General features: G+C 36.1%; 1 protein-coding gene across 9 annotated transcripts in view; it reads right to left on the minus strand.

The window, feature by feature from the left end:
* Positions 1-456: 456 nt before the first annotated feature.
* Positions 457-16,381, minus strand: part of IKZF2 (IKAROS family zinc finger 2) — a 148,062-nt gene continuing 132,137 nt past the window's right edge. For all 9 annotated transcript variants that reach the window (XM_081261315.1, XM_081261310.1, XM_081261311.1 and 6 more), the window contains 2 exons: positions 9,202-9,345; positions 457-3,493 (listed from right to left, as the gene is read on the minus strand). In XM_081261315.1, the coding sequence (XP_081117441.1) occupies positions 2,769-3,493; positions 9,202-9,345 (869 nt within the window). In that variant the 3' untranslated portion in view covers positions 457-2,768. The remainder of the gene's footprint in view (positions 3,494-9,201; positions 9,346-16,381) is intronic.

The following is a 16,381-nucleotide window of genomic DNA, read 5'->3' on the forward strand; positions in this document are numbered from 1 at the left end:
AATTGGGCATACAACTGTTATGTAAAACCTTTGATTTATTTTGTGTCTAACCCTCGTATTTATTTTTAGGTGCTACCATGTTGCATATTTCCCTTTTTGATGAAGGGGCATGCAAATATAGCCATCCAGTGAATCTCAGAAAGCACTGTGTTCACAAAAATTCTTTCTAACCTACAAATGTGAATTGACCTTGTCCTCATTTGTCCCGATCACACCTTGATCCATCATCTCTTTCTGTTCCTCATATCATGAAGCTAAGAAAATGCAAGTACACATTTGTAGCAAATATACATTCACAAGTATTAGCTCCTTTCAGTAAATAGTTCCTCATAAAAATGAAATCAGAAAAAGAGAGTGCATTAGTACTGTCTTCACAGGGGAACTATACAATTATTTAGGTCCACCTAAATTCAGTTTCATTCCAGGGCAGGTAGGTGAGTGATTATTCAAGTGAAAAAAAAAAAAAAGAAATAAAATTCATAAATGATGCCAGCAGAAATTCATACACAGGCAAAATTGTGAACATAGTGACTGGCATCCAAATGTTTCCCTAAATTACAGTAAAACACAAAATCATGAGCCTTAAAATTATTTTAACCTCATCTAAAAGGAAAATAGAAATGTCATTTCAATTATGATTTGGAAGGAGTTAGGATAAGTGGGGGTGAGAAAGCCTCAAAGACACGCTTTATCTTTGAATAATGTTCACAATGTACCAAGGCATGCAGGAAAAAAAAAATAACAGTTGGCATTCTATACATCTCTGTTTTGGTGCATTCTCTCAGATTTAAAGGAACAGTTTGGACATTTCTCCAAAAATAATTATGATAGGAATTAGTAAAAGAGAGAGCCAAATTATAACTATTTTTACCCAGTTATGTGTTAGTGCTTAGAAGTTGCTTAAATAAGCAAACGGTAAACTAGAAAATGAATTAACAGCAGCACTGGGGCCAGATTTGCTAATCTGACCACAGTTTTCTAGTCTTGATACTTCTCACACCACACTGTCGCATCCTATTTTATGATCTTTTAGAGCAGCAATTAGTTACTGCTTAATAGAAAGTTCCATATTCACAAATGTTTATCAAATAATCCAGTCATGGTCAGGCCTGTTTTCCCCAAACATAAGCAGCAAGTTCTACCTTCCCCTGTTTCCCCTCAAATGACTTGAGAATCAGCATCACTTGGTTCCTCCCCTCTAATGCTGTTGGATGGAAAGAAAAAACAACAAAAAAAAGAACACCCACATAAGTGAAATTAAAATCTGCACATGAAATATGGCAACATATGTTATGTATGAATTAAAAGATGGAAAATTCTGTACTAAGGGATTTACAGAGATGAATGTCTTTAAAAAAAAACCACAGAAAAGTGTGCAGCACTTTTGCTTGAAGGTTCTGTCATATTCTATACTATAAGAAGGGTAAGAGCAAATTTTGTTGCTTCTTTGATGTGTAGCCCAGTGAACAGATTACAAAGAAGTTCCCTTTTCTCTGCAGCAAAAGTAGTGAATATTGTTACTGAAGAAATACTAGAATAGCCCTAGTTCAATAACCTTGTAAGGTTCAAGTTACCACATTCAGGTCAAATAAGCAATTGCTTCAAGATTTTGAAAGAAGTAGCCTATGTAGCACAAGTTTTAGGACCTTCTACTCCAAGAGTAAAAGAGGAATGAACTATGGACACAACACTGAGTGGTCACAGCTTGAAAAAACCAGTGAAGAGAGAAATACCAGAAAAGGGATTTCTATGGGTTTTCCCCCCTACTGTTAGCCTAATTATATTTTTCTGCTGACTGGTTAACACTGATTAAATGCTGATAAAGTGACAATTGTAAGCATACTTTTAGAAACAAATACACATACTATGCCGCCATCACAACTTTCAAAAAAATCCCAAACAAATTTATGAAAAGTAGAGTCCCACTTGGAAATTACTGACTGCCTCTTATCCACTCTTGTAGACCATATGTTATTTTGAAAACTACATAAAAATACTATTAAAGGTGTTAAAAGTAAGGCTGCCAGGGTGTCTATAAAATGCCAGTCATCAAAACTATGGAAAAACAGTGCTTAAGTTTAGAAAAATAAGATCAAAGGACCTCAGATGTATTACAGTGGTCCTTAACTACCTGTAGTTTAAAAGTTTTGCTATATGATACAGTGTAAAACATACTGAATTATAAATTCCGTAGGGGAAGTAAACATAGAACCCACGACGACTGAACTCATCCTAGGAGTTATCACTGAAAATAACAATGTGTTTGTATTCCATAATCTCTAAAGAACAAAAAACCAGTTTATATTTTGAAACAAGTTCTTCTTTAAAGAGTAAAATTACTTATACCATTTGAAATCGCTGAAGTCCTACCCAGAAAACCCTAAAATTTCCTGCCTTCCATCATGATCCTGAACATCAGTGGCAAATTAGAATATCTTAGGAGAATCTATATGAATCAAGTGATTTTTTCAAAGCACGGTATGCCTTATATCTATATGTGGCAGATATGAACTGCTTTAAGTTCCCATAAAATAAACAAGCCAAGTTATCAGGAAACAATATTCCCCGTCCCTTCTCTCTTCTGCTCCTTCCTCATTGTAATTAGGCAGAGCAAATGACACTGCGTCCACAAAATAAGAATTATTGACAGTAATAATATTTTTTAAAAAACGGTATGCCAACATCTGAGGGAAGGTGGGATTGTAAGTGCAGTATTTCTTCATGTGCAGTCCTTTACTTCATAGGGGTCCCCTTTGGAATGAAAAGGCCTAGTGGAATGTGTGCTCCCCTCGAACAATGTGTGATGAAAACTCGTAACGGTCCTGGCTTCGATAGCCACAGATGTTGCATTCCAGTGGGTCCCGGTAGCCATGGCAGCCCATGTGAATAGTATACATGACATGGTCTAGGAAAAGGACTCGGCAGTGCTCACACTTGAAGGCCCTTATCTGTTCTCCTTCTCCATTGAAAACCTTATAGATGTCCTTCAGTGAGCCCTTGGTAGCCTTGGTGGTATCCAAAGCCTTGACATCCTCCTTCATGTAAGCTGGGCTTTGTTTCCTCTTGGGATTTAAGGCAGGGTTTCCTTGGTAGGACTGGTGGTCATCATGGCTGCTTTCTGAGTCAGTTGAATCCAGGCAGCTGTTGCTGGGAGAGGCCTCTCTTTCCTGGGGTCGACTCTTTGGTCTGATGAGAGAGATAGGGCCATCCATGTTGTTTTCATGACTATCAGAGGTTTCCCTGCTAATGGGTCTTTCTATCCTGTTTGGATGATAGACCTGAGAATAAGCTGAGCTTATAACTGGGGCCACCTCAGTGATTGTGCTTGGCGGGTGCGGCATCAGAGGGTGAAGGGCCTCAGCTCCAAGGTAGGTGATTGCATTGTTGATGGCTTGGTCCATCATGTGAGACTGCATCAGCTCAGCCTCCTTCTCATATGTTAAGTTCATATCAAAATGAATATCTGGGTAGCTGAATCGCATGAGCTTTTCCCCTGGAAGGAGGAGAAAGAGAAAAGAAAAAGGAAAAAATAATGAAATCAGATAACGGATTAAAAGTTATAAAAGGGAATAAAGTTAAGAAATCACTTCCATTTTTCCATAAAATGGTATATCTTTTTCTTTAGACCAAGTGTTAGGGCTCTTTACTTTTGCTAAGACCCAGAGACATTCTAACTATGAAAAGAAAACTAGTCACAAAAAGTCATGTGAACTTATTCTAATGCCATCACAAGACTACATTTAGCCCGAAAGGTATGTTTATCTTGTTTTCGCTTTCTATTGAGTTTCTTACTTGCATAAAGCTTAAGGACTATAGCGAAAAGAATAAATATGAGGTGAAAATAAGTCAGAGACTATGTTTGATTTGAATATTTCAAACACAGTGACCAAGCTACTAAGATCATGAAAGCAAGAGTTATTTGGTTATACTATCTCACCTCACTCTTGTGTAGGATTAATTTGGTTTATTTTACTGTTACTTGAGAAAAACGTCAACCAGCCAATGTATATCATTGTGAAGGATTCAAAAAAGTCCTTATTAGAATACTTTTAAAAGTTGCATCACCTAGCAAAATGAAGTTTAAGGCTACTTAAAAATAAGCTAGGGGGCTGGAGTCATGGCTCAGTTGTAGAGCGCTTGCCTGGCATGTGTTAGGCCCTGGGTTCGATCCTCAGCATCACATGTAAATAAATAAAAGATCCATTGACAACTAAAAAATATTAAAAAAATAAGTTAGGGGTTATTTCTACATGTACTTGCTCATAATCTTGGAAGATCTCGTGTTTTATAACTTTGTTGCTAAAAATTGACAGTTACTCATTTTTACATCATCACTTTCTTATTCAGATATGTGCGATGATGCTGTTATGGACATACATTGTTAGTTTTCTGTGCCTTTTCTTGCTTAAAATATCTTTGTGGTTTTTCTTTAATATTTACTTAAATGAATATAATTTTACTCTAGTATTCAACATAATGCCTAAACATTAACTATACAACAGCTTTGGTACCTGAAATAGGAAAGGCAACTTTAATTTTTCTCAAAATATTGCAGATGACAGAATAGTTTGTCAATTAAAAATTCTGTCACTAAAACAATGTAGTACTTGCCTAGTTATTCTGGTAGGTAAATCTTATAGATAAATGTTTCTTAAAAATATATGTAGAATTCTTACATTTAGTATGCTAAATATAATTTATAATCATGATAGCAAAAGTGGATCCAGAGAACTACATTATGGAAAAGCACATTCAGGTAGTCAGTATTATTTCAGATTTGAAGAAATGGCTCCAAAGACAGATCAGAGTAATGATTAGAGTAATAAAAAATTGAAGAAAAAATGATGAGAAATTATTTCATGGCATCCAATTTAAGATATTGTAATGTCAAGAGTTTCAAAGTTACGTTACATAAACCTGATCTATATTCTCAAAGAACTTACAGTTTTGAGGGAATGACAGCAATTTAATGACCATTTATAATACAGCTCAGTGTATGCGATAGGTCAAATAAGAGACATATTTAACTCATACCAGGGGAGTAAAGAAAGACTTCTTGAAGAAGGTGGTGTCAGGAATAAGAATGTGGTGGCCAACACTAGTCAAGCAAAGAAACGTGGAGTAGAGCCTCTGGTGGGAAGGCTCAGGCAAGAGGGCATGACTTATAAATAAGGAAGTGCTTATTTTTCAGCAGACCTGAGAGGAAACAGATGAGAAAGATGAACCAGATAATATAATACAGGGCTCATTCAAAGCAAAGGAATTGGAATTTTATCCTAAGAGCAATAGGAACTGAAGGGCTTAAACAGGGAAGTAGTCTGATTAGATATTCATTTAACAAGAGGATTTAGGAAGCTGCTATAGCAATCATGGTGGCTTGAATTGTGTAATATCAGTGCAAATGGAGAAAAAACCAACAGAATGGATTTTAAAATGAAACGTATTTCTAAATAAAATTTTAAAATACAGTAGTCAGGGCTTGATGTTTATCTAGATGTAGACAACGAGAAAGAGAAAGGAAGCATGAAGCACAGTTTTCTGGCTTGGGAAACAGTGGATGACAGTGAGATAGAAAAGATGATAAATTCAGTTTGGGGGCACTATGAGTAATAGTCATTCCAGTAAGCCCCTAGATAAAGTATCAAACTTAGGAGAGAGATCTGGGTTTAAGATGTAGACATGAGAGTGATCAGTTGATAGAAGTTGATCTGAAGCATGGGAACATACTAGTATCACTCAGCAAAGGGTAAACTGTGAAGAAGAGTCAGAAATAGAACCTGGGAAACAATTTTATGTCAACTTACAGATAAAGCCAACTGGTATTCCTGAATTTGGAATCATGTTTAAAAAGCCCTAGGCCTTGCTCATCATGGAATGAGGAGTTTCTAGGGCTAAAAGAATGGGCTGGGGTTGTAGCTCAGAGTTAGAGCACTCGTCTACCATGCGTGAGGAACTTCGTTCGATCCTCAGTATCACATAAAAATAAAATATTGTGTCCATCTGTAACTAAAAAATGAATTTTTTTTAAAAAAGAATGTGCCTATTAGACTCACTGCCCAGACCATAGTCTGGGAACTTTCAGACCCCAGAATTTCTTTATAAAATGGCTCCAAGTGTGCTTCCAGTCTGTACAGTTTTGTTCATGAGTTCCATTCTCCTGAATATCAACTGTGCCACTGATGAGCATTCACCTAAGCTTGACGCATGGCCATGATACTACTCTTTTTGTGATAGGTGTGCAGTATAAAAAGAATTTGGAAATGCAAGACAGGAGTGTCTAAATGTGTGCATGAGCACCATTCTGATAACAGAGAACCAGGAATTGGTCTAAGGGAGGGGTCTGGCTGCAGGCCAGAAGGTGGTTCTGCTCATGCTGCCAATGTCTGGTGTGGAGTACTAAGCAATCTGAGAATCCTATATTTATGTGAACTTAGCCTTCTAAGTTAGGAGGGTAGAACATCTGTTTTTCAGATTTATTTAAAATAGTAAACTATTTAGACATATGAATGGCGTCCTCCATTGTACTCTACTTCTGCACAGTTGAAAAGGATAAGTACACAGAGAGGAATAAGAAGAAGAAATTAGGGAAGCTGGCTGGAGGAAATGAAGGAGAGATCAACGTCATGGAGCCAAGAAAAGATTATGTTCAGAAGGAACTGACTATTCAAAAGTGGCAAATGCTCGCCAGGAGTTGGGTAAGAGATACAGCCTAAAAGGGTCCACTGGACTTGGCACTGTGAAAGAAAGCTGCAACATCCAGAGGATAATTTCAGTGGAGCATGGGGAAGAAAGGAAGTTACATGAACTAGGATAAAAGAAAAAGAAAGAAAGAAGTCATGGAAAGTGGGCACAGAATTCTTTCAACAATTCCATCTTTGAAGAGAAAGAAAAAGTAGGGGGTGATAACTAGAAGGAGACTTGGGCTTGAAGGAATTTTTAAAAGGTTATAATTTATCACCTTAAATACTGATAGGCAAGTGAGAAAAAGGAAAACTAATCATGTGAGGTATCTAGGGGGGCATAATAGAAAAATTCCAGACACCAAAAGAGAGAATCAGAGGGATAGTGCTTTTACTGAAATAAGGAAATGAAGACTAAAATATTAACGAAGATGCACATGATCCTATATGATTGGTAATATATTGAAATCATTTAAACTCATTCCCTAGGCATAAGGTATGAAGCTTGCAGAGAACAAAGGTTCAAAATAGCAGCAGGAGAAAAGTTTGGGGAGAGATTAGAGGAGTGCTGCTACATAGTATGGATGGACCAGTTGATACTGGAGATCAATTAATCATTTATCTATTGACTGTGGGATTTTCTCCAAAGTACTAGCCGCGCTGAGGTATAAATATGGAAAAAATGCTCAGTCAGCTCCATGAGAGAGTGAGGTTTCACCAAGAGAAGGTGGCAGGACAACAAGGCAGGAGTCAAGCACGCTAGCATGGCTAGCATGAGAGTGCCAGAAGACACAGAATGCATAAAGTGCATAGATCACTGGCCAGGAGACCTTGACAAGGTCAAAGAATAATATTTAAATGAGGGAGATGGAAAAAAGGAATTTTTGGCAAGTATGGAATGATGAAAAGTTTCATTTCAAGAACAAGCACTGAAATAGTCACTGTGCTATTCTTTGCTATATCTTCTTAGGATAGAATCCAAATAAAGAAAAAAAAATCTAATTCTTCATAAAAACATCTAATGTCATTACTTTAGACTCATACTGTAATTTTCTAAAAATCTGTCTCTTTTCTAAGGGATATAATTAAGAGTAGCATTTCCATCATAGGAAACATGACAAAAATGTTACAAAGAATAGACTATATAAATTCAAAAGACAAAAAAGAATACTAACAAATTTCTTATTTTTCCAACTATACTATATAAGCATTTGATGTCCTTCAATAAATTAATTAAAAAAATAAATGTAATGGTTTCTGATCTCCCACCTCCTGTTTTCCCCCCTCCTCCCCCTCAAAGATACCTATAAAAAAGAAGAAAGGGTAACAGAAAGAAGTTCCCAAGGTAGGGCTCTGAGTACAGTCTTGAACTGTCTTAATATGACCCCTAGAGTCACTCATTAGGCTTCTTTCAGTGAGTTCTTATTAAATTCCACCAGCTGGTCAAAAAGCAGTATTTTGTTGATTTGTTAGTTCTTCTATTTTAGATAGAAAGGAAACCTTCTCAAAACGTTACGGAAACAGAATTTTATTACTCCTTCCTTTCTGAAGTAACCAAAGAAAAGGTTTTCTCCTAATCACCCCTCAATCAGGATGTCCTACAATGCTGAATTTAGAATGTGAGAATCTGTTTTAGTACTTTTCTTTTCTTATTTTTACCTACACATAAGTCTTCAATAATATATATATTAAATACACAGTGAGTGACATTTCTTTAACAAATCTTTCTGTTGAATATAATTTTTACTTTCTAAAAAAAAAAAGCTGATTTTTTTTTAAATCCTTAGAGACACACTATGACTTACAGCATGCATTTAGAATGATGCCAGCACTGGGCGTATCAAAGAATATCTAAGGGTTTGGATATGAAAAGGGCAAGTCTAAATATATGATATCTAATCTTTTCAGTTCAAAATCATAGGCTGGATGGAAAACAAAGATCAAAATATACAGTATAGATCCACATGTGAAGGATCTTGAATGTAGGTTGCTACATTATTTTTCTAATGTAGAATTCTGGGGAAAAAAACTCTTAATTCTAGATCAAATACTAAAAGAATTAATACCATGTTTAAAAAAGTAAAAATCCTGGTATTACTGCCAAATTAAAAACAGTTATAAAGCTGGCTAAAAGGCTAGATCATAGGGCCCTTATAATGTGTAATTATTTTTAAAAAACATTTTATTTTGTATGTTATTTCAATTTATATATTATTATATTTTTAGATGGAAACTGATGGTTAGCAGTCTTTACTTCTCTTTCTTATGCTTATATATCTAAGGGTGTGTGTGTGTGTGTGTGTGTGTGTAAATAAGAGTGTTTATGTGTGTGTGTATGTGTGTGTGTGTGTGTAAATAAGTGTGATGTCGATGGAGTATCAGGGAGTAGAAAAGAATAATGGAGAAGAGATGAATATTTTTTCATGACCTAAGATGTCCCATATATATTTCTAATACATAGGAACTTGCCTTTCCAACTGAGGTCACCTGGTAAAGAAACAAAAGCATTTGCACTGCTTACCCACAAACTTTTGTGGAGTGGAGCTTTTACGTTTTCCCATATTCCCCGTGAGCTTCTCTATGACAGCAGGTCTCTCAAAAGGCACCAGAGAAATATTGTTGTCCATAATAGGCTCTTGATCCTTACAATCTTCCATAGGAGGTACTATATAAAACCACACAAAAAGGCATTCTGGTAATTTCTTCAACAATTTGAAAGATACAGAGATAAATTTGCCATTCCAATATGCTATAAAAAACATAAGCTAGTATGTTTGAATGAAAGCAAGTAGAAAGAATAACCTCTAGTGTGAAAGAATACTGTTTAATTTTGCACACACATATACACACACAAAGTACACACACATTCAGTGGAATTCATTTTTATCTGAGTTTCTCTCAGATCAATAACATAAACTGTTGGCACTATTTGTGGCAAACATGTTCATCTGATTTCTCATATTTTGCCTAAAATTGTTTTGAACACTGATTAAAATCAAATAATTCAAGGATACATTATTTTAAAGGCTTTGGAGATTATCTTTATAAAACAACTTCAGAAAGTCAGCTTGTTTCAGAGAAAACCTTAACTAGACACTCAGAATAACAGCAAAATATTTTTTGACCATTTCCCTGCCACCCCAACCCCCATGTATTTTCCTGCAGCAGATTTTCTGTTTGATGAGCTGTTAGCCTTATTGGCAGTAGCTTAAATACCTGCACAAAGCAGCTTTCATGGGGAGATCCAATTCTGAACATGTCTATGCATAGTAAACGGTAGCAGCTTTATGATCGTAATTTATTTTAAAAAGAGCTCTTTAGCAAGATAAAACAATCCATTTCCAAATTGGCACACTGGCTCACTAAACTACTGCTCTAATTCATTTGACATAAACTCCAGGGCTGTTCTCTACTCGTCCCATTTGTCTAAGTTGCTATGGGCTATTATGTCAGGCTTTAGATATTGACATTAGATACTGATGTTCATAGTATAGATAATAAAGGTTGTTTTTGAGTAGAAATACTGGCCAAAGATTTTGAATTAAGGATAGGGTAACATTTTCCATCAGATTTAGCTGATTAAAACTAATGTTCACAGGAAAGACCTAAAGGTTCCATATCTTTAGCTATCTTTACTTGTTCAGCATGCACTGAAAAATTATTTACTTTGGTCCATTAATTTGTACAGGGGAGTCCCACTGTGTGAAACACAATGTATTCTCATTCATAAGGGGATCCTGGTGTTATGCACTAAAAGTAAGAAAGCAAAGATGAAAGGGAAGAAAATTGAGTGTCCAATTCAGGTAACTCATTTAATAGCCACTAGCAGGTTGCTAATTTTGAAGAAATGAAAAATAGCATCACGAAAGGTTTCCTAAGTTTGGACAATTTAAGGAAATTAACATTCAATCTATCTAACACATAGATTGGATGGGCCAGAAAGAGTTAATCTTCAATCTACGTTTAATAAGAGGTCTTCTGGCTATAAATAGCAAGAAATATTGCAACTGTTGGATATTAATATGGAAAAACAATTCCAAAAAGAGATTCAGTAAGAAGGAAACATAGGTAATTTTCTATACCAAAATTAATCATGGTATTATCAATGAGAAATGTATATCTCAAAACATTACCTATAACTTTCTCTTTCTCCCCCACCCCCTCTTTATTTCTTCTGGAAGTAGAACCAGGACCTCATACATGATAAGCAAGTGCTCTACCATTCAGCTACATCCCCAGCCTTTTAAAAATATTATAAGACAGGGTCTTACTAGCCTCAGCTTTTGAGTAGCTGGGATTATGGGTGTGTACCACCAAGCCCAGTATTATGAAATCTGTCAACAACTAAAAGAAAAAAATTAAGAGAAAATCAAGAGATTCTAAAAAGAAAGCAAAGAATTTTTTAAAACAATCAAGAATGACCACACAATTTAGAATAACATGAATGGTGGTGGTGATGTGGTGGGGAGCCAGGTAATATGAAAAACAGATTATGGTCAAAATCTTAACTTTTTGGAGAAGGAGTAGTAGATTCACAGGAATTTACTGCATTATTAAAATAACTCCAAAACTAAAGTAGTTCATGGGTGAAACAAAGATGAAAATATATCACAGACCTAGATTCAAAATGAAAAAAATTTTTGCAAGAAAAAAAAATTGTTGTAAACTTTGCTAAAAAAACAGCAAAAGTGGTTAAAGGGGTTTGCCCCCCAAATTGAATATGCTAACTAGTTCTGAAATGAGTAATCTAAAACTTGGCAGTTCTGGTCTAAGTCTTACCCTGAATTTTCGTATTTGCACACATTTAACACTCAAAACGAAACCTGGGTGTGGGAACTGTCCCACACCACATCCACCTCAATTCAGATGATTTGTCCCAAGTTCAATGAAGCTCATGTAAACTGAAAACAATGACTTTGGCAGAGCTCTGGTTTAATCTCTTCTTTATAAGAGCGCTTATGGCCCAAATTGATCTTCTTTTACTATGCCAGCAATAATAACTGGTATATACTAGGTGCTAAGCACTATTTTAAGACGTCACATTTAATAATTCTTTTAATTCTTTCAAAAACCCCATGAAATTGGTGTCATTACCATCTTATTTTACAGAGGGGAAACAAAAATCTGGCTACCTTAAGTAATTTCTTCCATGTTGTGCTTACTTCTAGTTAGGAGGGAATGTTACTACTAGGAGGTCTGGATCCAGAACCTGACCTCTTAACCACTATGCTACCTGTTCTTTGTAGATGTCTCTTAAACACTGGCATCTTATAAACCAGTTGACATATCTGTTAATGGAAAAAAACTGATGCTCTTTTACTCAATTATGTAATCACGTAATCTGATTTTTTCACTTTCATGAATCTGGGAGCAACTCAACAAAATGTTTCTGTATATATACTGCTTAAAACACAAAGCAAATTCTCTAGGTATCTGACATCTCAATTGCATTTATCCTATTGTAAGACATTTAGCTAGGCTAAAAACATACCAATGTGCTTAACTTCACTTGTTTGAGCAAACTTCATAATCAAAGATCTTTTTTGACCTTATTTATTTTTATACTTGCATTATATCATTGTTTCGTCACATTGATGAACCATAAAGTCAGAACCATAATAGTACTCCCAATATAGCTTTTACTTTCCTTCCTTCCAGACTGGGGATCGAATCCAGGACCATGTGCATGCCAGACAGAAACTCTACCACAGAGAAACATCTCTATCCCTCTGTAAAAGTTTATTTTGATATAGGGTTTTGTTAACTTGGCCTGGATGGCCTCAAACTTGTGATCCTCCTGCCTCAGCCTCCCAAGTAGCTGGGATTATAAGCATGCACCACCACAGTGGCCCTAACATGCATTTCATTTGTTGGTTGGTTGGTTTTGTTTGGTTTTTATCTTAAAATTCAAATTCCAAGAAGAAACAGAAAGAAGGACAGGTGTACCCTTGGATAGGACAGGGCTGCGGAACTGCACTGACATCCCCAATAGCTGCATGCAATGGGAGAAAGTTCTCAAAAAGGAACATGGAACTCATATTATCAAGAGAAGAGGGAAGGGATATCAGGCAGGCAAAACAGACGTCTTGAATTCTGTCACAAGTTTTCTCCATGTCACTGAATCTAAAACCAAAACTTCTCATTTACATGAGTTATTTTCTTGACAGCATTCAACAGTGCTGATACTCGATTTGCTGCTGATACCTAATACCCGATACTGTTTTTACTCATCTTCATTGCTCTCTTATTATTCCCAGTGTGTTCTTGGCCTTCTAGGTGTCTCAATATATTTATCTGAACAGCCTTCACTGTGGTTTGGATATGTTCATGTGCTAGAAACTTGGTCCATGATGTAACGATACTGAAAGATGGTGGGGCCTGTGGAAGCTGATTAAGTCACCGGGGCACAGACCTTGTGAAGGGATTAAAGCTAGTCTCACAGAGTGGCTTAGGTTTACCAGGAGTGGATTAGTTCCCAGGAGACTCAGCTGATAAAAAGAGAAAGCTCAGTCCCTCTTGGCTCTCTCGCTTCTGCCCTCATCATGAGACTTCTCTCTTATACATGATTCCAACACATGATGCTATATGACATGAGGCCCCTCACTAGAAGCTGATATCAGTGTCTTTTGCTCTTGAGCCTCCAAAACCATGATTCAAATTGAACCTCTTTTCCTTATAAAATACCCAATCTTAGGTATTTTGTTATAGCAACTTAAAATGGATTAAGATACTTTATTAAAACCTATTACTTCATACTACCTATATAATGATGGCTACCACATCTTTATTTCCTACTCAGACCTCTCTCAGAAGCTCAAGATATGTATGTGTGTTTGTGTGTATTTTTCAACTTTCTCCTGGACAGTTTTGCTTGACTATCAAAGATGTGTTCAAGGGCTGGGGATATAGTTCAGTTGTTAGAGGGCTTGCCTCATATGCACAGGGCCCTGGGTTCTAATCCCCAGCACCACCAAAAAAAAAAAAAAAGATGTGTTCAAAAACTGAAATCTCCCTTTGGTTCCCAAGCCTATTTTTCTAAGTTCCATCTCAATAAATGGCACTATGATCTATTCTATCATTCATGCTGTATACCTGTGGTTATTCCCAGATTTCTTCCTCTCATCCTATTTCAGGCCTTGCCTCCTCCCTACCACATCTCATTACAAACAATCATAAAGGTACCAAGTGTTTCAGAATCCACATCTGCAGCTGTTCTCAATTACCTAACCTTTCTATATATTCCAGGCCACTGAGCCCCCCTCAACCACAGCAACAATCTCCTGGTTGGTCTGTGTTTCTCAACTCCTCTGATCTGTGTCCCATATTTCTATCCATAAAATATAAATGCAATCCTATCTTTTAGGTTAAAGTACAAAATTCTTTGCCTAGAACAGTAGGCCCTTGATGTTTGGTACAGAACATATATCTTTACTCTCACAACCTTCTCTTGTCTTTACAAATTGGGCTCCAAATGTACAAATCTCCTAGCAGGTCCTTAGCTCTCCGTGGTCTTTTGGACTTCTGTTTCTTTATATATGCTATTCACTCTACATGAAATGCCACTCTCCACTTATTAGCTCGTTATTTTTACCTTTCAAACTTAACATAACTTCCCCTAGAAATTCCTCTTGGAAATCCAGTCTGATTTAGATACCTGTCCTCTGTGCCCTGTGACACTTGCCACACAGTGCTCTAATTGTTGGTTTATTGGTTTATTTCTTCCAATAGTTGGTAAAAGCCTCAGAGATGGCAATTTATTTGACTTTCTATGTGAGACACTCTATTCAATGGATCTTTACAATATAACTTGCCAAAGGAAATGATGTCACACAATGGAAATAAGACAAAAAAAACTAAATAGAAAGTTTGTAAACTCTCAATTATACCTCCATGGTTGGGGAAAACAACCTCCCTTTCCAAAATAATCCAAAGTGCAAATCTATGAAATCAGCTTTCAAGTTGGCTGACTTTCTGGTTCACACTTTGATTTTTGTCTTCTGGCAAGAAGGCAATTAATTACATAGTTTGGTTTTTAAGGCTTTGTCTTCAAGCTAAACAGTCATGAAAAATGAGCATAAAGACAACATAGAAATAAGATAAATAATCTGCCACGAAAACCAATTCATTGTTATCTGTATTTCCTAAACTAAAAGTCATGAAATTCCTCTCCTTTCCTCAAAATCAATCAACATTTATAAAAACTTTTTATTCAACTTCCTAAGTATGTTTTTAATGTTCCTCTCAGTGTCTTGTCCCACCACTGCCCCTTCATCTTTTGGGTCTCTCCTCACACTCACTTTGGGTCTCTCCTCACACTCACGCCCTGCTCCAGACAGATGTCAGTCCTCTATTCTACTTAGGTGACATTTGTCTTTAAAATACACACATTTGATTAGGTAATGTTGAGACTTCATTAGTACAAAAGGGTCTGCTTCTACATCACAGGATCCTATCTCAGTCTTATTTCCTGCCATTCCTTTAGCTCCAATCATACCCAGTGTCAAAGAATCTGTTAAGGATTCTTTATTCCTTCAAGCTTCTTCCCTGTTCTCTGCATGGAATGAGCAGCCTCTGTGTCCTGTCAGATACCTGTGACTCTTACCATCTCTCATGCTCATATCAAAACACTATGTCATATAAGAAGCTTTCCTTGTCTTCTCCATCAGGCTACCCCTACATCCATGCTCCCAAACTGCAAACACATCTTTATTAACAATTTTGATTCATTTCTTCTTATTATATTTGAAATTTATGTGTTTCCTAACAGAATGTAAGTATACAAAAGACATTGTGTTCATTTATCTTTAAATTCCCTAAATGTTTCATAGAACTTGGCAAAGAGCAAGCAAGCCCTCATTAAATGTTTTCTGAATGAAGTGGAAGAATGTCTTTTTTTTTTTTTTTCCTTCAGACATTTCCTTAATAGAAGAGCCAATATGGGATGAACTTGTTTTAGAAAAGAGATGTTAGGAAAGATAACTCTATTAGAAATGAACAAAAATTCCCTTTATAGATTTAACAGCAACCACACTAACTGGCAACCCTAACTCCTACCACTAAAAGGGAAACAAAAGAAGTAGATAATATATAGCAGTAAAAGAAGAGAGGGATGGGATAAATATGAATTTTACTGTGGCTGAAAAGGAGACCTTGGTCATGCTATGTGTGTGTGTGACAAGATTAATGATGAACTTATGTGGTTTCTATATACAGTTTTCTCTCTCATGGATGTATCAACTCCTACCTCATAAAGTCAACTCTCCATTAAGCAGGTCAATAAAAGAAAAAGGAGATTAATGATGACTCCAAATTAATGTTACAACAAACCTAGAAAAGTATGGTAGAAAATGGCATTCATATTATGGTTAATGTGTTTAAAATTGTATCTAGTATTTAAGAACAAATATTCAAATCTATCCATGACATCAAGAATTATCTTCCTCCTCTACTTCTCCTTGGCTTTCCCTCTTTCTCTGTCCCACTCGTCCTCCTCTGTCCCAGCTTTGGCACCACCTATAAAGGGCCTATGTCTGAAAAGATCCAAGAAATCTGGGAAATAAAGGGCAATACCGAAGTCCCAGTTGTTTACAAGATGTCTTTTTCTCTTCCCAAAATACATTTAACTTTTTTGTCAATAGTAATTCTATGACAGTTTAATGAGCCAAATGTTGGTTATAATTATTTATTTATACCTTACTTTC

This window comes from Spermophilus citellus, assembly GCF_964194105.1.
Source record: "Spermophilus citellus genome assembly, chromosome: 11".
Classification (NCBI taxonomy): Eukaryota; Metazoa; Chordata; class Mammalia; order Rodentia; family Sciuridae; genus Spermophilus; species Spermophilus citellus.